Genomic DNA, 22555 nt, shown 5'->3' with positions numbered 1-22555 from the left:
TCCTAAATCAAACCCGCAGGTACAAACACACCACAAGCTGGTGCTCAGAAACCAGTCCAAAAAATGTGAACAGGCTGTGAAAGCAACCATRGATACAGACTCAGAAACATAGAGTCCCAAGCCTGGAAAAGCTTTTTTKCAGTTTTTATGACTGCAGATGAAATATTGGTCCCTTTAACTCAGTTGCTAATGTCCTGTTGGCTCCAGCAAAGACATGTGCTAAGAAAAGGAGTTGCAATATGGCCAGTGGAGCAGAGTACCTTTTATTTGCCCACTTCCACAGGCAGGTGCAAATTTCAAGGACCAAAGTCTCATTCCCTGCACTCCCAGAAGAAAAGTTGGTTCTCAAAGGTAGGCCGAAATGTTCACACACATGTGCATGTAACAGCCTTGGGAACAATCAGTCAGGCTGCCCATGACCCTGAGCCCAAATTCAGAATTGCAGAATAGCCATGAAGAGAGGAAAAGGGAAGCTTGCTCATTTGCAGGGGGAATTAGAGACAGGACTGTTTTTACTCATCCTCTCAGCTCTTCAGATTCAGTCACAGCAAAGCCTCAGGCTTGAGTTTTTCCTTGCAATGTGAAAAAACATGTTAAAAAAATATGTGGTGTAATAAAAACCTTTCCCAGCTGGTTGGGAACTGAATACACTGGGACCTGCCCTGACAGTGGGAGTGAGAACAGCACATCCCTGAGAATCCGAGTCCAGCAAGATGGGCCAGGAAAATGCAAAATCAGCATTGGCATGCATGATACTTTGGCATACTTTTCTACTTCAACATGAAATTCTCCCATGTCTGTACTTTATTTCTGGGAACGTTTTATTTCAGATTGATAATCGATAATTACACGCAGTTTTAGAAACATTTCCTGTGCTTTGCCAGGAAAAGCATTGATAATGCTGAATATTCCTATGCCTGCAATAAGTTTAAGCTTTTAGCCCCAAGTCTATATGATGTGCATGAGAGTACCTTCATTTAAACAGTAAAATTTCTGAGAATTCTTTCAGAACAGCAAATGCTGACATCTCCCCGAGCCCACAAATACCAAAGCACATGGCTGTGCAATGTGGCTTCACATGTTCCAATACTGCAGTGAAGTTACCTCCYGTGCATTCAGCTGGCAGAGCTCTGCTGGCAATCTGGGGCAGCCTGGGAGAGGATCAGCTGCAGACAGAATTGGGCAACTACTGGCCCACGGGACTGTCTGCATTCATTACCTCTTCATGCTTCCAGTATAAATCACTTGATTCGAGGTGGTAAAAATTCACCTCTGGCTGGAACTAGGMGATCTGATTACTGACCCAAAACATTGCTGTTTTAACCAAACATTTACACTTCAGTGTCTGCCARGTTATTTTCTGTGGCCAGTCTTGACACCATTTTAAACAGATGAGGAGCCTGTGAAGAGCAGGGCTGTGGTTTCATGCTATCAAAATTCAGCCACAGTGCTTTGCCTTGCAGGTGGAGTTCCACTAGCAGGAAAATAAAATGGCTGGGGRAAAAGAGCAAACTACCAACCCACTCTCTGTCTTCAAGTGCAATTACTGCACAACACARAAACTGCTAAGTGGAACTACAATAGGTGTACATACTTAAAATGGTGACTAGGGAGTTTGTGTGTTAGCTGAGACARCATGTGCTGTGATATCTGAAATTTTCCACCAGTCTCAAAATACAAAGTARCTTTTACTCTGGGTGCTACCACAATGCCATTCAGGAACTTTACTCCCTTCTCTCCCACCACTTTCTTAAGATTTATGAAGAAAACAAAATCTCTTTCTTTCTACAGCATCCATCAGCAGGGCAGTGCTAAAACTCTGGGGGTGGGTGGTGACAACAATCAAATTCCTTGTCTTGGACAACTCCAAAAGGGCTTAGTCAAACTGTGGCATCATCATTTTGTCAGCTTGATGTCATRCATGACCAGCGAGAATTTCTTAATAAAAGCATGCCCAAGCAGCAGACTGAGATCAGCACTGCATGCCTGTGACTTTCCTGGTAGACTTTGTGGGGTTGGTACAGACTTATAAATTTAAAGAATAATAATACAGACCATAGYATCACACAAAGTCATTTCCTAGAATAAACAAGAGCTCAGTGGGGTTGAGGCCTGAGGAAGGGATTTTCCTCTGGAATAGCTCATACAAAAATTACAGAAAAAGGGTATTTATTATCATTATCATTCCCCCCAAGAAACACAGTAACCCACAACAGTGCATAGTGCCTGGGGTCCAACTCACTCATCCACAACACCATTTTAAAAAACCAACTTRGTTGCCTTGGAGTGCCACAAGGATGGATTTCAGCAGGAGGTGGCAGGATAACACTGACAGCCCTGGGGATGGTCAGCCAATTTTATTTGGGCATACACAAACAGAGCAGAATGAGGAGGGCTGTGGAGAAGATGAATAGGGATTGTGGGCTTTGTTGTTGCACCCTTCCCCAAAAGGAAACTAAGTAAGGAACTGCTTCCAGATGCCTGGCATTAATTTATTTTTTTTGTTATTTCCTCCTTTCCATAGTGTCTGTTCCTCTCCCTGGCTCCAGTCTTGTTTTTCAATTGTGGGAGGCAATATTCAGATATTCAGATAAACAGCAAAAGGCTTAAGAAGCAAGAGCTGGTTTTCTGAGATGCTTTGAAAAGCTTCACTATCTGAACTGTCCATTAGGAAAATTTCATGGCTCAAAATACAGACATACACTTATTTCAAATTTAAGCTGGAACAACTATGTTGCGGAATTGAAATATAGAAATACGACCTTACTAAATAATAAAATGGCAATGTGAAGAATTTGCAACAGTAAAAAATACAAAAAGGTGTGGCCAGGAGGAACATGTTGCAGTCAAGGCAGTCTGAAGTGTATTTGTTAGCATTAGTTCTATCCTGAAGTGTTACAGTCTCCCTTTAGAGACAAGAAACTTCCCCACACACACACCCCAGAGGCTTACCTCTATAAAAGCAGGGGATGCTTATAGACCAGAGGAGGCACAGAGAGGATGAAAGCCCAGCTCAAACCAGATCTCACCTACTCTGGCCTGGGGCAGAGTTCAGCAGATCAACAAAYCTGTATTTACGTTTCTAAGAGAAGAGGTACTAACTACATACCGTGGATGCATTTAATCCCATAGGCTACAAGTGGCTGAGAAATGAGTGTGCATCTAAAACAAACTGCTATTGACAGGACAAGATGGAATAGCTTCAAACTGAAAGAGAGCAGGTTTAGACTGATACTAGAAGAAATCCTTGGCTGTGAGGGAGTGAGGCCCTGGCAGAGGTTGCCCAGAGCAGCTGTGGCTGCCCCATCCCTGGAAGTGTCCAGGGCCAGTGTGGATGGGGCTTGGAACAACCTGGGATAGTGGAAGGTGTCCCTGCCTCATAGGAGGGAGGGTGGAATGAGATAATATTTAAAGTCCCTACCAACCCAACCCTTTCATGATTCTGAGGAAAAAATGCAGAACAAGTGTTCTAACAACTACCTTGAAGATGCAGGGGCCCGTGCACATTTGTATTTTAGATAAAATAAACCATAAACCTCATCAGCCCTGGAGGGAACAGCCTGTGTTAGTTGTAAGCTCCAGGTGACTCTATATATTAGGTCATCTCTCCACTTTKGCATGTTCTGCCAGACCCTTCGGATCAGTGACCTGTGGCAGTGTTCAGGGAAGATTCAAGCTCACTCTGTGCTTGGGGGGCTTCCCAACATCCSCCAAGGGCCCAGTGGGCTGCTGTTTATAAACCAGGACTGTTCTTTATGTCTGGTCCTGCCCATTCCAACTGAAAAAATGTGCAGGTGTGACCATATCTATTCAGGATGTTCCCAAGAATAAAACTAGCTGGAAAAAACACTTCTTTAGAACAGGTTTTTGTTCTCCTGAATTTTTCTTTGGCAACCTTAGGATTACATGTGATTTAATTTGCTTAYATACACTGCCTTAGAAAAACAAACACAAAACCACAAACCAAAAACAACCGAGCAACTCACTGAACACTAAACCCTAAAAATACTTCTTACATGCCTGTTACTAAAACCATAAAATCATCGACTTACAGAGTCATAAAAATGGGATTTATTGTATATTTCCTGTTTCAGCTAGGGTCTTGTTACAGCTCCTTCAGGTAGATAAAACACAGGGGACTATTAACCTATTTTAATAATCTTTCAGGCTTCTCCATGGATGGCATGGAAGTAGTGAAGAAGAARAGGTTCTATTAATTCAGTCTTTCAGACTGCAATATTTGGGGCTGGTTTTATTAGGCAGTTCATTATTAACTATCCCTTKCTCTCGGGGTTTGCATGCCTTCTAGAATAGATTTTTTTCATAGTAATATTTGCTCAAATTGCCAGTGTTCCTGAATTCCCAGCAAAAGCCCCTCTATTTGCCCAATGTTTTTCATCCATGTTATGGGTAMAATTAGTASTATGACTAGGAAATTATGYTGCTTYATCTTTAAAACACCAAGAASCATAACTAACACGCATTTCAAAGAYAYRATGCCAATTCTGTATTACAGACTTTCAATCTACCCMTGGAGACACATCCTTACATATCTCTCCCATAGCAGTCTCATTTTGTAGGGTGATTTTGTTTGCTGCTTAGGATTTTCCCCAGATTTTTTGTGATCATGTCAGGGTTTACAGTTTCTCAATACTGATACTTGCTACCTGCAGTGCTGATTTTSCACCTGGACATTGGAGCTTGGATTAGCATATCTGTGAGAATCACTGCCAGATTTAGRGCGAGTTGTATGTGCTTCTCCAAGCACTCAGCTTGAGAAGGGACTTACAGCAGAAGACAGAAAGCTGAACCTCCTGCAGTGTCTTAGAAAACTTCCCCCAAATCCTCCCAGCTCATTTTCATTGTAAAATATTGTGCAGATGTGAGCCAAGATATTCCAGTGGAACAGAAATGCTCCTGTTGCTTGTGTAGCTGAATTACACTGTCAGCAGCTTTCCTGAGCCCTTGGTTTAGGGCAGTCACAGCAAGGGATAAAACTGCCATCTTTTTTTTTTGTGAGAGCACATCTTAAACTGAGAGGCAATAAAAGCAGTTACTTCAGCAGYACATAAGCTCCTGGACTTCAGACTGGGAAAGCATTTGTGTGTGTTTCAGAGCAAAACARCTCCATTTTCACTTAATTCCGCTGTTCCTCACAGTCTGCATTAATACACCAATTCCCCAGGGCAAAGATGAACAACCATCTACAGTCATTTAACTGTACTGATTGACATGTAATCAGTATCTTGAAGGCAGTTTTTGCTCACTGGTGGTCCTGCTGYGGTGTGGGAGGGGACACAAAGGAAGATGCCAGGCTGCTTTGCTTCCCAGCATACAGGTTTTTTCCATTTTTTTGGGTTTAAACTCTTGCTCAAGTGTTTATGACTGTGAGATGGCCTYGGTGGTAGCTTTATTATGTACAGACATTCAATTTCAATACACATTCAATTTGCTACTCTAATGTGACAAATTGCTATGCCCTATTACAATGACCACACAGATATTGAAAAATACATCCTTCTCTCCCACTGTGGATCATGACAGAGACACAATTGCATCCACTGAACCCTCTCCAAGTTAAAATTGCTTCCAGATGGAGTGTTTAAGACAGAAACCCCCCAAACCCACAGAGCTCTGTAATACCCTACACATCACACAGCATTTCTAGTCTGGCCCCTGCAGGAATAACTTGAGAGGCCTAACTTAAAGGCCACAAGCACTCAGAATTTAATTTTGTTAAACCATAAATTTACTATTTCAGATTTACAGCCTCTCTAGTTGCACGGCCTGAGCCTGCCTCTGCTGCTGCTTACCCAGATTTATTAGCAGTGTCCAGCAGTATTAAGTACCAAATCACACTTATGCCTAAAAATAAGCCCTGCACAAACAGGTGAGCTTTTTATTACCAGCCTAATAATGCCAGGCACTGAAACTCAGACTCACCACTCATTTCAGTGGGAGCTGATTGGGTTTGATGCACCAAGGATCAAGTAATACCTATAAATAGAACTCAGCCCAATTTCTGTGTATTTTTACTCWTGTTTTTAGCCATTACCAGTGAGATCACAAAAGGTTCTGTATGGAAACCTCAGCAAATTTAGGAAAAGAAACATCACCTTTCACACTTGCAAAGCAGCACAAAGAGCAGATTCTCCAGCAAGATGAAAACTACAAAATCTAGCCCTGTAATAACAATTTCACCTTAAGAAGCCAACCCACATGCACAGGAGTTTTGAATTGTCCCAGGTCAAGGTTCCCAGGCACCTTATTTGTATGCCTCAATTGGCCCCTGCTCTGTCAGACCTTGCACAGCTGACGGTGCATTTCACATGAGTAGCTCCCAGCTGCTTATTTTTAACTTCATTTTCTCATCCCATCTCTGATTTACTSAAATGCTTTAAAATTGGGGAGAGTTGCTGAGGCTGCTGCAGCTGCTGCTGTGACTTTTTCAGGGCGTTCCATGTTTTGTCACCTTATTTTTACTTCTGGGAGAGATAGCAAGGAATGTARAAAACAGGAAGACACCCCCAAATTAAGGAAGAGCTGGTGGTCTATGAGCATAAATCCACAGAGTATTTAAGGGTTAAACCATTATATATCCACTAATATAATATCCAGCCTAGTCCAAATTAAGTGCCCAGTCGCTCAGAAAATCTTGTTTTTCTGAAGCCTTTCCTTCCTCCACATAATTTAGCCCTTTGCAGCAGTCCACAGCGCTCACCCTGTCTAATGATTTACAGTCTCTTAGAAGCATGCACCAGGCTTTGCTGAAGACCTATGCCCCCCCCTTCAAAAAAAATATTTGGGGGTATTTTAGGCTATTTTAGAAATTGGGACTTTCAGATCATGGTTTTTCGTCCCACACACACTTCAGTTGTGGTAGAATAAAAATCAGAGCCAGTAAATTATTACTRCACTTATTTTTCTCCAATTATATCCTGATGTTATTAAGACCTTTTAAAAATTAAGAATTAAAAAAAATCAATAGGGTGACAGTGTTGAGAACTAAATGTTTTAAAGTTGYTTTATTTCTCTACTCAACACAGTTYGATAGCTCAAAAACATTGGAAAAAGCTAGTGGCRATTTTTCAGGAATTATTTACAGGTTTTAAGTGTGGCAATTCTGCTGTCTGTCCCCTAGTTTTACTTGCACAAGGWCTATAAAACTAACCTTCCAACAAGYTTTTCTCAGGATAGGGTGTGTTGTTTGGGTTTTTTTGCCCCTACCTTTATAGACTGGTCTTACAACAATGCTGCTTTTTTCCCCTCCCCGAAGCCACAGGCTTGCTTACTAAAATTGGAAACCCAAATCCTTTTTTAGCAATGTAGCTCACAGGCACACACACAAATATTTGCCAGTTTAGCTGGGCAGGAATAAATTTGATCAGAGTTTTGTGACTTAAAAAAGTTTGTGTACTTTACCTGCTTACTAAGGACTAATGAAACACCCGATGAGCCCATCGGTTCGCAGGGCTGCCTGTTCACTGCTGCTGGAATTGTAAGAATACAAGTTTAGAATAAGCCATTTCCCAGTACCATGGAGTTTTAATGGGAGCTTTCCTTAGGAAGAAGGCAGCAAGGGTTTTTATTTGCTTTGCATCTCAGCTCCAGTGCTTTTGCCAAGTACCCTCACAACCCCATCCCAACCCAACTTGGTTCAAGCAGGATGGTCTTAAAATGGCCCTCAGAGGTTTTCACTGCCTTTAGCTACCCTTTCCTCTGCACACTGAGACCTTAACAGCATGTACACCTAGAACTTGGGGTCCAGGCATCTTAGTGTTATGCCAGAGGCTGTGTCCATAACTCACAGGTATTTGTTCCCATCTCCTACCTGCAAAATTACAATGTTGATATGTAATTTCTCTTTTGCTGCTTGTGCTAGTATAACTGGGATTTTGAGAAGCTCTGATTTGATGCTTTTAAATGCTCCAGGATCCTCCTCCAGAGGCATGTGACACTTGGCAACTGTGCTAAGTGTCATCTCTGCCAACAAAWCCAGAATTCCACCATCTGGAGAGAGACTGGAAACAAATGAACTCTGATCCCAACACCCCTTGGCAAAGGACTGTGACCACCTTCACCCAGTGCCTGGGGCACCACGGATTAGCCAGTAAACMATTAGTATTATCTGGTAAAATTCAAATGCATTGTAATTGCCTTCTTGCCAGTTTTTGAAGATTACTAGATAAAGATTCACATATTTTCTTAGCACTCAAACAAAAATCATTATGGAAATAGTGGTGCAATTGTTCCCCAAATAAAAGTATCTCTAAAACAAGTGCAACAAGCACAGCCTGTTTTCTCAAGCCCTTTGAAGTGATTTGTTATCCAAAATGAAAAACTGCTGAGATGAACTCTTTCACTTACCTGATTTCAGTGTAACACACAACATCATTCCTGACATCTTCCAGTTTAGACAYACATGGAACTAAATCCAAACAGCACACACCACCTTTAGTGTTTCATGRCAAACAGGCATGACAGAGACTGTTCTATCCAGTTCTGCTCACTTGGTCTTGGCAAACACATAGTAAGACGCCTCCAAATTTTACTCTAGCAACGATCCTTTATTTACAAACTATCCTAGGCCTGGATAAGTTTTCTTTATGTGCAGTATGGAATAAAGAGGATACATCAGCTGAAATTTTTTAATGCAATTCTGAAGTCTGTGAGATACAATACAGGTTTGATCCACAAAGCCTCAAATGACTTTAGAGTCACAAAATGGTATCAGTCATTGGGCTATGTCTTTCCCAACTTCTTCAAAAGAAGTCCCCTTCTGTATTACCATAATTAACATATCCTTAGTTTAAAATGCATTTGTTATTATACTTCTCTATCTTTTGTGTGACTATACAAGAATAGTTTCATTGTTGCTGAGACTGTGCCCTTGCTCTTGTTAAAAAGATAGCTAAATTTGAATTAAAAAGAAATACTGCTTTTGCCAAACACAAGATTTCTCTGCACTGGCTGCTCATAGAGATTCCATCAAATTCAGCCAGACTCAAAGGCTAATGATGAGGCACAGAGGGCAAGAAGAGTTTGCAGGTAACCTGCAATATGGCCTTTCCCATATCCTGGCTGCCACATGATGTGAGTGCTGACAAGATAGGAAAGTATGCAGTTAGTGGGAAATGGACTCACCAGCACTGGGGGTTAAAACAGCTGTAACAGCTTTGCTCATGACTCTTCACACAGGAGTCAGTATAATTTTTATTGCTTACCTTCATATTTTGTGAGAAGGAACTTCATAAGATTACTCTGATCGTAAGCGGGGCAATAACCTTAAAGTTCACATGAGAAATTATTAAAAATACCCTTACTTCATGCAAAGCTCAATAGAGGCTTTTCATTCTGAAATTTAATACTCACAATTTCTCTTYCTGAATTGTGTAAGACACACTGACAGTACATCCAGTGAACAGGTCGTTTTGACCCAGTAATACAAGAAAAAGCATGACTAACAGCAATTGAATATGGTTTTGGACACAGGTCAGGGGGACATTTTGATTTTGTTATGCATTAGCTCAAATATTTACAGACTTTGTAACATGACAAATAGCAAAAGCACACAAGGAGTGGTCAATTCAAGTAAAAAARCTTTGTCATTTCAGGGGAAGATTTAACTTTACCATTAAAATTATCTAAAAAAAATCATACTTAAAGAATACAGAACTTCATATTTTTGAAAACTAGTTATTTGACAACACTGAAAATCATTCTTGTCTATTAAGCCAAATCATGTATGTGTGTAGCTGCCATTTCAATTACCTGGCTTTGGACAGCCAGCTATGTCCACGTTTCAGGACTGAACTGGAAGCAGTTCCCTGTATTACTCCAGTCTGTAGTTTATCAGCCCATTCAAATTTATTGAATTTGGATCAGAGACCAATTCGAAGCCGATGTCTAGAAAATCTCTTTCACAGGTTGAACAGGATGACTTGCTACACCTAAATCCTTATCTCCGAGTCTCAATCAGCTCAAGAGAGCAAGTCACAAAAAAAAAAAAATACAGTGTTAGTTCAGACATGCCTGAACTTTGAGAATTTATAAGTTACTAGTAAGTAACTAAGAGTTCACTTTTTAGTATGAATCACAATGCTGAATCCCAGGACCAGGAAAGCTTTTGGAAAAAAATACAGTTTAGAGCCTAAGCATGTTTACTTACAGTCCAAAACTCTTGAATCTGGAATGAATAAGCTCTGAAGTCATACAAGTCCATGTTGACCCACTGAAGAAGGCTCATATCTTTCCTCAAATCACTGGCCTCATTCCAACATTTTTCTGGGGAGAATGCCCTTCTTCAATGCATCAAAAGTAATATAGTCCAAGTGTTATCAATTCTTTTTCCCATATAGAAAAAAAATTTTAGACCSTTGCTTTCAATGGTAATCTTTTGTCCTGGCAGACACATATTTTTAAACTATAAAAATAATTCTCTAGGCAGCAACAGGACATTGCTCTTCTGCACTGTTTCTCACATAAGGCAGAACTATCCCCTGTGAATTAGACATTTGATCCAAACTGGTTCCATATGGGGCCAGCTCAGCACAGCCATCTGTGCTTTGTGCTCCAGGAATTACAAACACATCTGGAAATGCACAAAAGGCCACCTGAGATGACTCGATACACAGTGGCAAGAGTTGAACTTACTAAGTTGTGGACAGGGTGTTTGCAGGCTCCAGAGGAAGAATTCCTTTCCTATCACCCTTCCCAACAAACTTGGTTCACCAGGCTTATGACAGTTTGTGTAGTGCATAGACACAGGTTGCTTTGAGGACTCACCCTTGTGTGTTTTACCTTCCACGAGCAGGCTGAACCCTACATGATTCTGTGATATCTCCGCTGAAACCAGGAACAGAAATACAGCAAGAACAAAATAAGGAAATCCTTCCAGCCCTGCCCAAATGCAACCAGCACATGGATGAGTCCACAGGATTCTTCCCCAACTTTTCCCTCCTGTGGTTTGTTCTGAGCTTGCCCAAGTTCTTGCAAGAAGTAATTAAAAAGTRGTAGTGGAGTTAAAAAGGCACCACCTCAGGGATTTGTGTGCCAGACACCACATGTAAGGGGTCCCACAGAAACTACCAGATCTAAAAGGCTCATGCCTAAATCTAACCCAACTGTGTCAGAAGCAGCTTCTTGCAGAGATACTGCACCCGTTACCTATTTGTCAGTGATCACCTGTTTCTAGGTTTGGTTCACTAACATCACAGACAGTGGAAACCTGGGATCTGAAGCAAATGGACAGGTACAATTGTTTTGCATTTAAAAGGATTAAAGACACAAAATAGGTTATTTCTTAAACCTGAGTTTTTCAGGAATCTRTCTTGAAAACAGGCATTGTTTTTCCACAGAAGGCTACATGATAATCAAAATCTTAATTGAAATCAGAACATCTGAATGTATTGGATTACACGTGTTACAGAGTAGAACTTGTAAGTCTTGCATTCAACCTAGTTACTTTATGAACAAACTTATTCATTAGGGTCCTAAATTATCAATTTAAAAGCACTTCCAYAGTTATAACATAAAATGCATGATTAGGAAAAATATAGATGTACTGCCTTACTTCCTTAGGACAATTTTATTCCAGTACTTTTTTCCTCTGGACAGAGGAAGCTATTGTAACTGAGCACACAACAGCTCTTTCATAATAGAAAAAGTTACCAGCATGCACAGAAGTTGCACCAAGAACAGGGGCTCTATACAATGTCCAGAGCCTGCTGAGGAACACACAGCTTTTATACATCGGGGATTACAGAGCACAACCATCTGGTCAGCTTTCAGCCTAAATGAGCTAAATGGTATCCTGCAAGGCCAATTTGCATGACTGATAAAAAAGGGACTATTATACATCTGTCTCAGTCATGCCTGATATTAYGGTTTTAGCAACATTTGCCTGTTCTAGGATCATTTCAAGTTTCATACTTTAACAATACACTTATTTCTATGGGTGTAACTGGCATTGCTACGAATATAAATGCTTTTCTGGCTTTATTATGCCAAAGTTAAGATTTAAAGGATAATGGCACTAAACTGACACTTTTAACATTGTTTTTAATTCCTTCTTCCAACTTTTTACAAGATTCACTATCGCAGAAGCCAAAAGGTGAAGGATTAAAAGAAGTCTTCACATAAAAGCTCTAAGGATTGATATTTAATGAACTGTGAGATGTAAATCAATGCACAACAGCACAGTTAAAGCTTAAAATACTAGGATAACATTTATATTAAAAATAATTCACCTACAGATAATACAGTCTAGTGTTTATTGTATGTTATGGAAGGTACACTTGAATTTCAAAAATTTAAAACATATAAAAAGTGGTTAAGGGCTAACATTTTATCAATATGTGATAAATGTGTAAGAATGTTTATTATACAGCAGGGTACAATGGTAGTGTTAATGCCAACAGGGCACCACAGAAGTTAGTTTAAAAAAAATTTCCACTATGCTTTATACAAACACCACCACTTGCAGTTGTTTCAGAGTATTGGGAGARGATCACTGTCTGTAGGATAAGCAGTCCTATAACATTTTCAATGTTAGATAGTGTCATAGTATGTAGATCAGTGAATGTTTCAAAATAAAACTAGAAAGGCTGTAATTACTTCACAGAAATGCACATCCAATATTTGTTTTCAATAAGAACAATAGGTACAAGTTTATAACTCTCCCTATATGAAATAATTTACACACAGATGAAAGCTACTCTATCTAAAATAATCACTAAATACATTTTTCTTCTGGGAAATAAACAAGCAATTTTTGTTTTGCATGATCAATATCAAAAAACATATAGCAGAAGTAGTATTTTTAAAACATAACTGATGCTCTAAAGTTAAAAAAAAAAAAAAGGAATGAGAAAAAGGTTTGTCCATGAATGTGCAACCTAAAATCAACCAAGCTTATATTGTAGTACAACCATATTAAGAAACCACTGTTTAGGAATACAACTTTATGGAAAAAGTTTATAATTCACAAAACTGTTCATCAGGCCATAAAGTAAAATAGCTCCACAGTTTACAGATAAAACTGAGGCCACACAGATGCGTGCTATGTCTTATCTCGAGTAAGTATATACTTAGGCAGAGGATGTAACACTTTGTTTGTAGACAGCATGGTATGCGTTTCTCAGCAAGACATAAGGGAAGCAAGACTCCAAGAGATCCATTGTCAGGAACGGAGACTCCTGCACAATCTGAAAAAAACCAGAAACACAAGGTTTTGCAGAGCACCTTCCACTGCCTGCTACTGATAAACCATTTCATGTCGATCCTTCTGGTCTGCGTAACACCACCACTCCGTATTTCACAGCCAAAATAAATTGCACTAAGTTTACAGCAGTGTTTCTCCTCTACATTTAAACTCACTACTTCTCAAAGCAAGTATTTAGCTTTCCTATATAAATAGTCATCTTCCACAAGATACCAAATACTGAACGGAAGGAAAACCTCTGAGTAAAGAGGATTTTCTCCTACACACCCTGAACACTGCTTCTTAAATGGTGACATTTCATTCCAATATTGTATGCACTAAGAGAACAATGAAAATGATCTCAACAACGTGATACAATGTTCTAAGCAACAAAGGATGATGGCAAAAATGTGTCATGTTTGGACAGTGAAAAAAAATACTGACATTAGAATGCCAAAAATTTATTTCCCCTGGTTTGTGAGCTACAACACTGAAGATGAGATCCAAAAATCCCTGGTTGAACGATGYAATGTGGAGCTGATTTCTTAAGTTAGTAGCACAAATAAAACACACAAATGCTCACCATGTCTAGTAGTAGGTAAACAGATTCTCGGTTTCTTGTAGTAGTTTTGTCTGTCTCCTGGCCAATCTTCAGTAGACTGGATGATGCAAGCTACATAAAATAAGCATTTCAAAGTAATAAATAAAACAAAGCATTGATGGGCTATTTTGTTACACAAATCCAATGGACTCTGGATTGTGCTAATAATCACAAAGGAAAACAAGTAATCCTGAGCACATGAACCATCCCTGGACTTTGGTCTCAATGTCCCATAATGGCTTATTCCTAGTAGTGTTTAATAAATGACATATGCTCTTTTAACATAAAAAGTGAATTAATTTATTGCAGAGAACTTTTTACTGTAATCATTGGTTGACAATTATAAAATCTCCTGAAATCAATGACAGAACTCTCAGGGGACCAAGATCTCTGTCCTTCCCAATATACATTTCAACTTACTGCATTTTTGTAATGTTTGAAGTGATTGAAGTTTTTACTTCCTAAGCTGTGTTGTTAATTGAAGAAATGTCATCCTAACTGCAAATGAATAATATTTTATCAAACCATAAGCAACCTTATTATCCTAGTTTTAGAAGATATCCTAGAAACTTCTAACATGTAGTTAGCTATTTACAAGCTCAGGATCACAGAATACAGTAAAATACTTAATTTGTAGATGCCTTGATACCCCATATTTCCATGCCTTACAGAAATTTGAAACAAAACCCCAACTTTCAGATGTACMGTCATCACTTAGGCCCTTATACCAAGCAGTGGCAATGTGCCTAAACCACATGTTTACCAGAAAAGGATTTTCACTTAAAATACTAACTTTAAAAATCTAACTCAACACTCCCTTTGAAAAAGCTGTCATGAATCCATTTGTAATATGAAGTCCATAYATATACTTCAAAAGATGCATAGTGCATACTCATCAGCATTAACCTCCTAAGATTTTTCATATTTAAATAACTTAGGAAAGCAGATCTTCTTCAGCAGTAATTTTCTTCTTGAGAAAAATGCTTTTTCTTCAGACTAACAGTAGGTGTCAAAATAAAAAGTTTAACAAAATTTCTGAACCATCAAGTCATAGTCTGTGCAGTAAAAGCAGTGGTCTGAAAGTGGTCCATAAACACTAAAAGAATGCAAACTTCATACCAATRATGTTTTTATCACATGAAACTCTACTGGTTTCCTTCACTTGTCAAATGTATGCAACTTGATGCAACCATTTCTCTTTCATGTTTTACAGCTAACAGTTTAGACAAGGTCAATGACCATAGGGATTTTTTCTGTTTTACAAAATGCAATTAATTTCCACAAGGGAAAGATTCTTTTAAGGCAAAAAAGACCCCTGATTCTGTGAACTTCTAGTTACAGAAAGTTACTTAAGTTATTTATGTAAAATAAAGAGGGAGGGGCTTTTTCTCCCCCAATTTTAATGCCACACTGAAAAATCAATACCCACTCAAAATCAATAATAATTTTTAAAAATTAAACTGATGCTGCTATTTTAGCTTTTAGTTTCCTTCTAGTACTGGTGAACTAWGAGCCACTTAAAAAATTTTATTTCTACTCAAGCAGCACATCAAAATGTACTTCAAACACATCACCATGACCTAAAGATTTTGATTTTTTTTTCAAGCATTACTAAAGATTTCASTAGCTTTTATCTTCAATATGTTCTGAGGCATAAAAAGTTTCCTCTTCCCAACTAGCCCTGTAACACACTGCTATCTGGCTCTTCACGTTTTAGAAGGGCAGGTGTGTCAAAAGGTACAACACAAAAGCCATCCTGAAGTTTATTTTCCTTTTTTAAAGAAGGTAACTAACTAAAGTATCCACCACATCATGGGAAAAAATTAGTTAGACAGAATTTTAATTTTATATGCATTGCACCTTCTTTTTTCCAGTCGTGGGCCCCATAATGTGAGAAATGATATGTGCTAAAACACTAAAGGTTGTAGTGAAAAGAATTATGACATTTGCACTGATTTGCTCCTTTAACAWTCCAACATCACACACAGGTGTCTACAAAGAGCTGCTGCAAAATTTAATCTATGTATAGACTTGTATATAGAAGCATATAGAAAATATGCTTCTCTCTKCAGCACCAAAACCAGGATTGCATTGCTCCCAAATCAACAGTGCATTTTCACAAGTAGGAATAAAGTTATACATACAGCCAGAAATTCTTTGAGACGGTCTTCAATGCTTCCCTTGTGGATCGTAAATAAAGCTGCAGCAATCTGATTGATAGCTTTTGCCAAGCAGTGAATGTTGTTGCAATGCCCTGAACAAAAGCATACACAAATCACCTCAGGACCATGTTTGAAAAAGACAGTATTCTTAGGAAAATATCACAAAGACTAAAGAGRCTTGTGACAATGAAAGAAGAACTTTTAGCATCTTACACAATGAGAGCAAGGTACTCTTCCACACTGAACTTGCTATCAGGAAAGGCATCAGAAGTACAGATCTCCCTTCCAAATCCTAATGTTCACAACAACCTGAGAAAGATACCTGGGGATTTTAGAAATAAGGGATATATTGGATGTTTATTTGGTTTCTACAAAACTTAAAGAGTGTTAACACTTGACTAGGCCAAAAAGACAAAAGTAAACAGGATCTTCACAAGCTAATTGACCATTTTTTCCCCCTATGTGTAAATGAGCATCTCATGCCCAGACTATTCCTCGAAGAGATGTACAGGCACTCAAGAACAAAGGTGTTCCGTTACTAATTTTTATGTAACATCTTGCCYAAAATTCAGTCAAGCTTCAGAGCCCTGGAAGGTGGTTAAATGACATCAGTTTTCAAAGAGAGCAGAATAATTGCTCCTGAGTACATCTGATACTTCCTTCAGGCAAATTAAGTCAAATATACCACTTTACAACAAAATTAATAGTCACTTGGGGAAATATCTTGGGAAAGTGTGAGCATATGAAAAGGAGAAGGTCTTTGAAGGAGTTAAAAAGTACTCAAGCATGCAAACATGCTTTTTTCTACCAYTGTTGAGCACTGAGCTCATCTTTTYRTTCAGTCATTTATCRTAACTCCAAGTTCATGCTTGAATGGTGAGGTCAGCCCCATCACTCCACATGAGAAAAATCATTTTTTTCTCCATGCATATCACYATTGTTACTTAAAATTAACTTTAGCTGTCATTTTATTGCCCARTTTACTCAGTATCATATCWCTGCAGCTCTTCACTCCTCTAATASYCTCAACAACTTCRTGWGATATATACATTTTCCCACTTCACTCTTCAGCCCCCCATTCAGGTGGTCTGTGACTTTGCTGACTAGTATGTCCCAGTGAAGATCCCTGTGGATCTCCATCAGCAGGGACCCCGGATTTGATACTCCAACTTTGTCTCTAATTTTCATGTGAACATCAGYCAAGAAAATCTTGAAAAATCTGCTTAATTCTGATTCAAATCTGTATTTGTCTTTGAAGTGGCTTGTTTCATTAAAGTGACTTCTTTTTTATATCTCAGGCTGTAGAAAAAACAAAGGAACTTTTGTCTTCTAACTTGCAGTAAGTTTCAAGTAGTTAGAAAAGAACTATAGCTCTTGCAGACTAATGTTCTATTCTACCCTCTAGTTGACAAATTAGTCCTCTAGCCTGGTATTTGACTAGCAATTTAGTCTATAATAGAAACAAAAGTAAAGGTCTGTTAGACTTGGAGCCTTTATCTGGGACCTGTGGAAGAAACAGATTTGAAGTAGGCAGAGAGAATGCAGACACTGCTACAGCTGTYCAAGCACCATCTGTATTTGGGAGACGTGTCTTGCCAGATTAGAAAGCTGAAACTCCTTCAAATCTGTGACTTGTTGATGGATTAATTCAGGATTTGTCCAGGGAATTTAGTTCATAAGGCTGCATTTTTCAAGTTCACATTCTGGAAATACCATTTMTATTAAGTGTTTTAAGCCAGATGTTCTACAATAAGGGTAGAACACRAGAAAAAGTAGTATTATGCAAGGAAGGCAGGAATGACAAGGTCTGCTCTGTTTGCAACATTTTCCTCWCAATAAAAGAGCCCAATTATGTAATACATAGGCCATGTCCCACAGAATSAGCAGCAACTCCTAACATGGTCTTGAGTGCAAGATGCAACTTCTCTCCAGTCACAGTTAAATGTCATTTATCAACTGTACTTACTTTGAGAACTCACTTTGAAGCAAGGTTTTGCCTGACTTCAGAGCTATTGAATGTAAATGAAACCACATAAACTGGAATMTTTAAGCTACATGATATAAACCAGGCAGAAGATCAGAATTATCTGTTGTTTCAGCCTGCTAAGAACATGGTGAATAAGAGAGTCTTGAGAAGAAAGAAAGTTTGAGGAAGGCAAACCTACCTGAGCTCTAACCTGCTGGAGAACCTCTCGCTAGCCTGACGTATTCTTAGAAATTAATTTGCAGAGGGGTAAATTTAAAAACACAAATCACCAGTAAAACTTTTAGTACTGCCCCCTGGCAAGCCAAACAGGTTTTGAGACTCTAAAGGTGGTAAGATCCTTTAAAGGAGAAGCTGGTAGCAGGAAGTGCTTCCAAGGAATTTCTTTTACCAAACTGCAACTAGGTATTTTTTAAGAAATGTGGTCTTACATACACATAAACAAATTTATTTGGATTGAGCAAAGAGAGTCTTATTGTCTTCAAACAAGGAAGTTTCTACCTGTGCCCCTCACCAATCACATTAGATACTCCCTGCTCTTGCCTATATTCCAAGATTTTTACTCAAGCATCATTACTTGGAAAAAGCTTGCAAAGAGCAGCAGAAACACTATGAGAGCGTAGATAACAGGAAACAAACTCTGCAGATTACAGATCATTCTCCAGTTCATCAGAAAAAGATTTTGAAATTAAAATTCTTAACTTTTAAAATCAATATTCAAGTTCTACTCCTACATCAGATTTATCTAACATTTTTCACAACTGGAGAAGTCTACACKATCTGTTTAAAAATGAAACTATAGACAACAGATCCCTAATCATTCTAAGCTGAAGAAAAGGCTGATTAATCCCATGTAAAACAACAATCCTGGGCCTCTAAAAAATGTGATTTGCGTACTTCATTAAGTGATACAGAATGCTTTCGAAATTTTTGGTATTTCCCTGGTACTTTAAATTTTCAGAAGCCAGTTCACACTTGCTTTGTGAGTTACAATTCTGAGCAAATTGAAAATGCAACTTTAAAAAACAATTAGGGAAAACATCCATCCAAGTGAGTTGAAGCAGTATAAACATGATCTTTTATGTGAGTCATGTCACACATTACAAAAGAAATAGCTTGAGCAGCTGAAAGGTGACTTTTGTATGTGTTGAAACAATATTGCCTTTTTTCAACTTAAAAAGAGAAAGAAAACTTTTGTGGATTTACATGCAAAGAATTTTGTTGAGGCAAGGATTATTTTTTTTTAATAAGAAAGTTGAACTATTATTAGGAAATAATTCYATTCACCACTTACACCTTCCAGATTCTGTTTTCAAAACTTTATGCTTGGCAATCTGAACAGCATATTAAATATAGAAAAAACACCTAGTATGACTAGCCGAACACCAATGTAAAGATGACTAAAACATTAATACTTATTAGACTATATTATATTAAATATTAAGTGTCACATTAATTAATTCAGAATGTGTGCTCCAACAATTCCACATTAGGACAAGAGTGCCCCCTGCAGTAATTGAACTGTTCTGAAAATTTCAAGTACCAAACTAATTTTTCATAGAAAGTTATCTCAAACGACAGTTAAGTAAATGTTTTTTAAAGTACTTTCAGAAGAACTTGCCTAAATTAAGGCTAACTGATTTTTAAATTTGTTCACTATAAAATGTAATAAAATATTAAAGGCAAATGCATTCAAGACACTACCAGGACTATTGTGAAGACAGCATTCACAGCAAATATTGAGCCAACTCAACATTACCTTCGATGGCAGGGCTATACTGAGACATCACATTACTGGCCAAAGTTGGCAAGGAGACAGCAACGAAGACCATGAGAAGGCAAGCAATTTTATATTCTTCTTCTGGACTAATGTTTTCTAAAAAAAAAAAAAATAATAAAGTTCTTTAATTAAAGAAGTAATCTTGAAATATTTCCATTCAGCTGCAGATAGATTAGGATCTTTTGACCAAATTGAAATTTAGACTAAAATCCATCAAAGCAAATGTCTGTGTTGTGAAGAGTATCATCAAAAGAATATTGCCAAAAGACACAGAGTAGAGCTGCAAACTGTCCAGTCTGTTATCCAAGAGAACAAAAAGAAGCCCCTGCCATGCTATCACTTCTAATGATTTAGTTACYAAGTCTTTAACATGATGAGCAGAATAGTGACCTTTCCATGCTGGAATAAATCCAGTTATTGCTCTAAGGTGAGAAGAGCTTCTCTTGCACTCTCCTTTAGGCAAACTGAGCAGAAGGTGATGGTGCACTCATGTCAATTCACACTAAAACCTTGTGCTTACAAAAACAGCATCACCACACATTAGTCTAAGATTAGTTGAAAAAAAAAGTCAAAATTGGTGACATACAGAATTTATCTCTATGAAAACTGAATAAAATAAAAATACTTCAAACTCGAAAGGTAGCAATCAAAATACAAGGTCATAAAAAATTAAAGAATATACAGAAATTCTCCATCTTAAACATTTCATAGCTATGCCAYAATGAAAATAATCCATTTAAAATGYCATTTTAGATACCAGATACCTTACAAAGATACACTTCTGTATATTATACSTGTAATGCAGATAGAACAAATACACTTTGGGTTGCCACTTCTTAAGTGCACAAAGAAAYTGTGCTTGGGACTTAAATTCAAATATTGAAATGCCCCTCTGTATTTTCCCCTCTCAAAATAACTACTATTGAACAAGAAAGAAACAACTTAGGTAGCATTTAAAATATTCAGGGTCTGATTCTAACATTAACTACACCACCACAACATACGGGGTGGGGGGAAATAATGAAATGCTCAGTAAGGAAGATAGAAAAAAAAGCTGAAGATCATCAAAAAACACTTAGGAGTCTTAACCCCTGTCTTTGAACATGCCAGAGTAAACAAAACTGAAAAGTATCTTAGAGCAACGAAGAGGAAGCATGATATATTAGAGAATTAATATGTTTATTTTACTATGTTTTTCCCTTGTAAACTTCATGTTAACACTTRTAGGACACAATGGTAACAAAATATTGTGAAATTCATGAGCTGCATTCAGCTGCTAATGCTTACTTAGGYGACAGATTTGTTACACATCTGGGCAACAGAACTGATCAAATTGTTCACAAGACACTCTTATTGTCATTGTTCTTAAATTACAGCAGTGTTCACCATTAAATTCCTTCAGCATGTACCTGTTATCCTTTTCTAGGCCAGGCACATCCATTGGCATGTATTTGAAAAGATTCTCAAGCTAACACGAGTAAACAGCAGGCACAAGTAATTCATCCTCTTRTGCCATTTATGAAGTTTATTGAAGGAATACAAAGGAGTCAAGATATACAAGTTCCCTGCTAGCACTTAAAACACTTCTTTTTTTTAATATTTGTATTTTTTAAACTGGAACTTCTTACCCGATTTTTGGGAAGACAGTGCTACAACCAAGGCAGGATCAATCTCACAAGGYAATCCAGCAGCTGATGACAGTTCATATACATTCATTGCCACCTGAGAACCACAAGAAAGACAACACTGAAGGCTTTCATGTAAAGATGATGAAATAGTTTTTGCTGTCATGCTTAAAATGAGTTTGAGGCACTAAGGAATTTCAGAGATTTGGCAAATATTAGACAGATACAGTAGATTTTGTTTGTTTCTATCCTCCACAGAGCAGCTGCAGCTGTACTTTGTGCAGACTGCAATTTCATTGTGTCAAGCCAAACGAAACTCATATACTTTCCCACATTACCTCCAAAGCAACAACCTGATTTCCAATTAGCTATTTGTACATCTTTCTTTAATGTTCAGAAGAAACTAACCTATTTTCACTACCAGATCTAAAGTACATAGTGAATATTGTGCAGACTATCCTTTGTGTGCTCCAGCCTGGTACCTGAGGGCAAGTTTTGATATGAAAAATGTACAGTGCTGTTTGCACMGTCCTGCATGAGAAGAATTACAGAGCATATGGATGGGCATGGTTCACAGCCAACAGGCTCAAAAGGATCCCAGAAYGGTTTGCATCAGARRGGACCTTAAAGCCCATCTCRCCCCACCCCYCTGCCATGGGSRGRACACCTTCCACTRTCCCAGGTTGCTCCAAGCCTCATCCARCYTGGSCTTGGACACTTCCAGGGATGGGGCAGCCACAGCTGCTCTGGGCACCCTGTGCCAGGGCCTCMCCACCCTCATACCCTCACCACCCTCAACAGWTTTTTCCTAATATCTAATCTTAACCTACTCTCTTGTCACATTAAAGCCATTCCCCCATGTCTTATCACTACATGCACAATGGAACAAATGTAAGCCTGTTTCTAGAAGTCTGTATAGACAACCCAACAATTTAGTATTAAAAATACCCAAATAAAAGGAGAAGAAATCCCCATTTTGGCAGTCATCCCAAATCACAAGTTTTGGGAATAGTAAAATARAAATAACATTTCATAATAAGTATTCATTTCATCAACAGCTTTAAAACTATTTATACTTTGCTTGGTAACTTCAGTTACCACCTCTGTTTCTGCAGGCAAACAGAGGTAGAAAGTTGTGCTTATCCTATCAGTTTGTTGTGATTTTTTCCACGGAAGATTAGGAGGTTGCAGATCCACAATTA

The 22555-nt window shown here is 38.3% G+C and overlaps 1 protein-coding gene across 2 annotated transcripts in view; it reads right to left on the bottom strand.

Annotated features, from left to right (window-relative positions):
* Positions 1 to 12201: 12201 nt before the first annotated feature.
* NCKAP1 (NCK associated protein 1) overlaps positions 12202 to 22555 on the bottom strand; it is a 53426-nt gene continuing 43072 nt past the window's right edge. For both annotated transcript variants that reach the window (XM_057389835.1, XM_057389836.1), the window contains exons 27-31: positions 21357 to 21450; positions 19708 to 19824; positions 15947 to 16056; positions 13785 to 13874; positions 12202 to 13205 (exon numbers count right to left, since the gene is read on the bottom strand). In XM_057389835.1, coding sequence (XP_057245818.1) covers positions 13089 to 13205; positions 13785 to 13874; positions 15947 to 16056; positions 19708 to 19824; positions 21357 to 21450 — 528 coding nt within the window. In that variant the 3' untranslated portion in view covers positions 12202 to 13088. The remainder of the gene's footprint in view (positions 13206 to 13784; positions 13875 to 15946; positions 16057 to 19707; positions 19825 to 21356; positions 21451 to 22555) is intronic.

The sequence above is a fragment of the Malurus melanocephalus genome, unplaced genomic scaffold (assembly GCF_030028575.1).
Source record: "Malurus melanocephalus ecotype Western Australia unplaced genomic scaffold, MMel_1.1 scaffold_20, whole genome shotgun sequence".
Lineage (NCBI taxonomy): Eukaryota > Metazoa > Chordata > Aves > Passeriformes > Maluridae > Malurus > Malurus melanocephalus.
The sequence above is the reverse complement of the archived record's forward strand: the minus strand, read 5'-3'. Positions and strand labels throughout refer to the sequence as shown.